Source organism: Sinocyclocheilus anshuiensis, unplaced genomic scaffold, assembly GCF_001515605.1.
Source record: "Sinocyclocheilus anshuiensis isolate Anshui unplaced genomic scaffold, SAMN03320099.WGS_v1.1 scaffold1894, whole genome shotgun sequence".
Taxonomy (NCBI): Eukaryota; Metazoa; Chordata; class Actinopteri; order Cypriniformes; family Cyprinidae; genus Sinocyclocheilus; species Sinocyclocheilus anshuiensis.
The window spans coordinates 45611-52092 of record NW_015542447.1 but is presented as its reverse complement, the minus strand read 5'-3'; the positions used below and the strand labels follow the sequence as shown (position 1 = coordinate 52092).

The 6482-nt window shown below is 35.8% G+C and overlaps 1 protein-coding gene across 1 annotated transcript in view; it reads left to right on the top strand.

Moving 5' to 3' along the window:
- The window catches only part of cacna2d3a (calcium channel, voltage-dependent, alpha 2/delta subunit 3a), a 192817-nt gene extending 187396 nt beyond the window's left edge, over positions 1-5421 (top strand). Inside the window, exons 32-37 of the mRNA XM_016493046.1 lie at positions 769-821; positions 1547-1602; positions 2492-2606; positions 4383-4495; positions 4682-4764; positions 5238-5421. Coding sequence (XP_016348532.1) covers positions 769-821; positions 1547-1602; positions 2492-2606; positions 4383-4495; positions 4682-4764; positions 5238-5333 — 516 coding nt within the window. The 3' untranslated portion in view covers positions 5334-5421. The remainder of the gene's footprint in view (positions 1-768; positions 822-1546; positions 1603-2491; positions 2607-4382; positions 4496-4681; positions 4765-5237) is intronic.
- Positions 5422-6482: the final 1061 nt, after the last annotated feature.

The window sequence follows — 6482 nt, the reverse complement described above, 5'->3', positions numbered from 1 at the left end:
AAGCTACCTGGTCGTATTGGGAACATGCTTGTTCTTAAGTTATAGCTGTATTGTTGCGAACATGCTTGTTCCAGAGTAATCCGGTCGTTATTCGGAGCATGCTTGTTCTGAAAACTGTAGTTGAATTGGAACATGTTTTTCTTAAGTCTAGCGCTGATCCCCATCAACCTATGGGAATACGACACCTATCTAAGTATTCATATATAAGGTCCCGCAGTAGTATCAGCAGTTTTCGCATTGCTCAATAGCTAATTACCCTCCTCCATCCCCAGCTCCTCCTTTGTCAGTCAGGATTCAGGCTTCTGATTCTCCTTTGAATCAGACTAATTCTAAAATGTGTACATAATATTATTGAACTTTAACGATATCTGCAATACATTTATGTTGGTTCTGTTCTGTTTACCCCGGGGGGGTTATCGCTGCTCTCCCTGCTCTCATCCATGCTAGGCTGCATGTATGCGCAGGGAGTTTTTGCTCAGAACGGAACCATACCGCCAATCCAAACTGTATGCTAATTGTCAATCATCTTTGACGATAGTGGTCCTGACAGAAATACTACTAATGCTTATGTTCATATTAAAAAGATGAAATATAAAAAATAATATTCAAATAAACACTGGGAATGCCAGTGAGCAAATGACAGTATAAGTGTTTATTTTTATGTCGTATGTATAATGGCCCTGTCACAAGCTTAACCAAAATGATGCCATAATAATTTAACTACTGTGTAACTCTGTGTTTGATTAGTTATTGTTCTTTTCTTTTCAGCCCTACTTTGCTTTATTTGCAGCTGTCCGGTGGCTTCTGACTGAATTTGTCATGTAAGACTCGTTTCTGTGATATTTTGAGATTTGGGGATTGAAATATGTGTATTCCATTTTCCATGCACATATCAGGACATACAACAACAGGTGTCTGTTTGACGTTTAGTTGAAAATATCTAAACATCCTAAAAATATGTATCTACAAAACTGGATACATTTGGTTTGTTTGAAATAATTGCAAAGGTTTTACCAGTAGGAAAGGAATGGGAATACTTATCCTGGGAAAACATTTATTTTAAATATTTTTTATGCTATTTTTAAAAATGTTTTATGGATATTTGGATATTTTAATTCTAAAACAATACAAGCATAATGAATGATTTTTAGCAATATAATGTGATGGCACAAACAACATTTACAAGTGTCATAGGCGGTAGTATCACATGGATGGGAATATGCTCATGGAAATAAAAATATTTTAAAATCTTTTCAGATTTGCTTTAGTAATGACAACATTAAGTTTACAGTGTAGATACCAAAGTATTTTTTTTTTGTATAATATATTATAATATGGTTTGCTTTTATAATATGATGAAGTGTCTCAGGTTGGAAAGCACACATAGGCCACATTAAAATAACAGTACTGTACTTCTCACTCTTTGTTTTGGCCACTTTTATCTATGTATTTCATTCATTCATTTATTCATTCATATATACATGAATTCGTTTCTCTCTTTTCAGCACTTGCTTTCAGTATTGTTCTCTTTCATTTGCTTTTGCAGATTTCTGGTTGAGTTCAACCTGTACAGTTGGTGGCACTCTGACCTCACCATTAAGGGTTTGTATGTTTATGAGGATGTGTGTGTGATGTGTTGACGGCATCAGATCTAAAAGCACATTATATGTACATTATATGTAAGTGAAGATTTCAGAAGGTTGCAAGATTTTTTGCATATAACTAGTGCTCAAGGCACAAGGTTGAGGTTTCAAATGTGCACTGACAGCAAGATTATGTGCTCCATTACTTGTGATTCCATGACTGTAGCTTCACACTGTCACCATGTGCAGTGCTACATTTCAGTTGAAGTAGAGTGATGTTTAGGGGTGCAACTCTACTCAGCCACATATAGCACTTAATACTGAAGCACTGACTGTGAGCCAGGCTTTATTTGCCAATATTATGGCCCAACCTCTCTAAACCGCCTTCAGTTGAATAAAAACTCATTTCTGACGAACAAATGACGAACTAACTCATGCTAATGCCAGCGGATGTTATTTGGAAAGAGGTGAATTAAGTACTTTTTGGATTACATAACAGAGTATCTTGTATGCAGAAATGTGCTTTCTAGTGAAGCCACTATGAATATACAATTTTGCTGGCTGAAGCATGCAGCTCAATGCAAATAAAACTACCGAATTCACAGAGACATGATATATTCAGAGCAAAAGGAAAAATGTGACCATGTTATTTCTAACAATTCACTTTTTTTCCCACTCTCAAGTAATCAATTTATTATTAAGATATGTAACATGTTGGTCACATTAAATTGATCATTCACAGCATCATGTATTACATCTGTATGCATTCTGAGAAAAAATCATTCATCAATCATTCATGTCTGTCCATAATTTTTTACAGAATTTTCTGTCTCTAAAGTGATACAGATAAGCCTTGCCACAGAAAAACATTCGAAGCACAATGTCTCTCTCTTTGTTTTTCTCTCTAGCTCAGAGAGGAGGCAAAACTATGTTGGTTCCTTGTGATAAAGAGTATCCAGCATTCGTGTCTGAGCGCACCATTAAAGAAACCGTCGGGAATATTGACTGTGAAAGCTGTGTAAAGTAAGTGCAGTACTCCGACACACAACAATCACATAAATTCATGCGCAAGCACATTTCTGTCATGACAACTCTCGGAGGGATTGGCATGGTAATGTACATGACAATGTTAATGTATTTGGTCTTGGCGGAATAGATCTGCTACGCTGCTGCTGCTGCGGCAGAGCAAGTACCGAGACTTGCTACTGCCAATACATCCACAACATGCTGCTGTGAGCATATAAGGAATATTGCTGCTGAAAATATAACATACATGAAATAACCCCCATATAGCATACATGAATCACCTCGTAGCAGATCTATACAGGTGGAGCTGGGGAAGGTGGAGGGTTTCTGAAGCAAGCTGCACTGCTACGGCAAGCACTAGTCATATATTTGAATGTTGAGCAGCAAGCTCATTGGCTACTGATACAGGAGAGAACCAATCAGCTGAGCCATGTGATAATGATGTCATTAGGTCAGATTGAGTTAGACCTATCGGACTGCGCCATCTAGAGTTTCATGCCAGAACTCTGTATATACATAAGACAGTTGGGGTCAGCTGAAAGATATCAGACAACCTTTATAGTCTGTTCACTCACATAGAATTGTTATTCGCTTGATTCAGAATTATATGTGAGTGAACAGACTACATTTACACTTATTGTACTGTATATACACTGCCACTATCTTTCATACCTTGCCACAAATTTTATTTGCTTGTTGTCTTTGTTTGCTCCACAGCATGTTGTATGTAGCAACAGGGTATCTGTCTACTGAACAACTTGCATTGTACATTTACATCATTAATTGCTCAGCTGACTATAATGAGTGATATAGTTTTGTTATGTGCATGAGTGAATGATGTACAAGATAATGAAAGAAAGAAAAAGGGGCCAACTCAAATATGTTCTTTGTGTGTATTACATCATAACAGGAAGCTTGATAGAAGTTTATTTCGTCTGGTAAGAGGAAACAAAATACCAAATTAAAATAAAAGCCAAGTATTTGCAATCCTTGCCTTTATAACATTGTTGTAAATATTCAAACAGCTAATGTTGGAATCCTCTCCACTTTGTTGGCAATCATGCGTTTCTCCAATGCAGCAATTAGTTAAATTAATTACGAAACCATAAGATTACATTTTAGTTGTCTTATTTTTATTTATTTATTTAATGCGTACTGTACATACCTTGGCTTTTCTATGTTTGGTAAGACTTTATTTTGATGGTCCCTTTTGAAATTCTGTTGACTATAAGTAACTTGCAACTACATGCCAACTAACTTTAGTCTTTAGACTATTAGTAGACAGTTAGGTTATGGTTAGGGGTAGTTTTCTATAAAGGTACAGTCTATGACAAAATTGTAGACAGCTTTTGTGGATTTTCTAAATGAAGAACTCATGAATTCCAACACAAGCTCAATGCTTCCAAAACAGGCAGTTTTTGCAGTGTTACAGCATGTAACTCAAACAGCACAACAAAAGCCACCCTACTGATTTGAGGTCAGACTGACTGTAATATGCCATCATACATACATTGGTGACTTCTGTTACTAACTTTTATCCAAAGTAAGAGAAAAGACTATGCTAAAGAAAAAAAAAATCTTAAATCTTTAACCTGTTTGCATTCAAGCAAACATGTGCGGTGTATGTCCAGTATATGAACACTTGTCTGCCTACATAGTGTACTGCCACCTCTTCCTGCAGAGGACGCCCTCATCAACGCTTATTATGTGGAGCAGATAAAAAAGTCATTTGAATCTAATTGGCTGTCTCCCCTCTTGTCTTGTCTTTCCCAGATCGTTTGTTATTCAGCAGATTCCCAGCAGTAATCTTTTCATGGTGGTCATTGACAATACATGTGACTGCAGTGACTTTGGACCTGTCAACATGGACCCCATCGAAATTATGTATATCCTTAATAAAAAGACAGTTTTCTTAGACAATGCCAATTAACCCTTTATTTTAACTCGCACTGATACTACAAACAGCAGACTAAAGCAATGCTTTCTTTTTTTAGACACTGTCTCTGTGCTCAATGTTTTCCTCTGTTTTGACAACTGTCTTTTGTCATGTTTTTCCCTTAATTTCATTGCACATAACGAGTCTCTGAAATGTGAACGGTTGAAGTTTCAGAAGGAGAGAAGGCGACCAGACACATGCCACCCCTTCCATCATGAGGTACAAAAACAAATCAAACTGAGCTGAATGAATGGATTGCTAAAGAGTTTTAGCTGCACACCTGTAACAGAGGTACAGCAACTATAACCATTCAGTGCAGGAAATATGTTATTTGCACACCAGTCCAAATTGTAACATGCATTATTTGCATTTGATTGTATTCAATATTTCATTATTTTTGCAAGCATTTGTAATAGCCATTCCTAGGCACCATATTGTGACATTTAATAATCTACAACAAAGTGAAGCTTAATTTAGAGTAATAATGAATAGAATAATATTTGATTACTACAACAAATCATATGCTGAAAACTTTTTTTTTAATTTTTTTTATCTACATTCCATTTCTGCAACTTCATAGGTGAACATTGGGATCAATTGTGCTTTGATGGCTTCCTAAAGAATTTTCCAGGTTTTTGACACAGTCATAGAGTTTTGACACGCCATTTTGTCTCTATATGATCCATCTGCAGGAAAACTCAATGGAGTGTGGTGGTTCTGTGGGCTTGACTCCATCACTAATATCTACAGTTCTTATAGTCCTGATAGTCACCATCTTTCCCAGGTGATGAAAACAGATTTTGACCCATACGTCCTCCTCGGTCATGCCAGTTTCACTCGGTCCAGCATGCAAAAATTGATTATATAAATATTTATTTTACATTAAAAGATTAAACAAATCATCAAAATCACTTGATAGACAGCTACATAAAGCTTTTTTTTTTTCTTTTTAATAATATTGATATTTTATGTACACGTAGATAATAGGCAACATTTTACAAATAAGGCTACAAGAGACTGATTACTGTGCTAATTAATTGAATAAAAGTACAATTCATAAATATCTACAAATAAATACAATTGTGTCATAAAATCAGCTTTTTGTTCTGTAATAAGTATTATAATTTATGATTTCCAGCCAAATTACTGTGATAATGCAATAGTAAATATACAAAAGTTGATGTTCTAAATGAACATTGCCTTACACAAAAACATACTGCAGTTTGTATACTTTTGAAATAAAATCTTTAAAAAATACAAAGAGAGCAAAGATGTGAATTGATGTTTGATATTTATTTATTTATTTCTTTGTGTGCATTGCCAGTGTCTGCTTATGTCTCTAAAAATCTTAATTCCATGGCTTCAGCAGGCTGGTTTGTAAGACCTGAGTCTTCTTGCAGGCTTTAGGAAGGTATTTCATATTTGGTATGTTTCTCAAAACCTCATAGGGTCCCTCCCACTTGACAAGCTGCCAGATGTTGGCAAGAGCAGTAAAGTCAGGCAATACACTGTGCAATTTCAGCAATGTTTTGTTAAATACTAACTCTTACTGAAGTAAATTGCATGTGATGTAAAGCCAAAGCTCACAATTTATGTGCTCAGACTATATGGCCCTATCAGCGAACTGCGACTTTTCACACTATACTTGTGAAATAAACACATGGAACAACTTCTGTGAACTATGCGGATCCATACCACACACTATGTCACCATTTTTTTTTACACCATTTTTTTTGTCACCCAGAGATTAGGGCAATCAGTTCGTACCTCTTGTTCAACTGTGAGATACCTTCACAAGGGGCAACCAAATACATGTCAGAAATTCATGCAAGCCTTCAGCAAGACCTTATGGCCAGAAACTTGGGTCTTATCATATATTCAGATAATACATACATACATGCATACATACATACACATCTGACATGAGAACAGAAAAA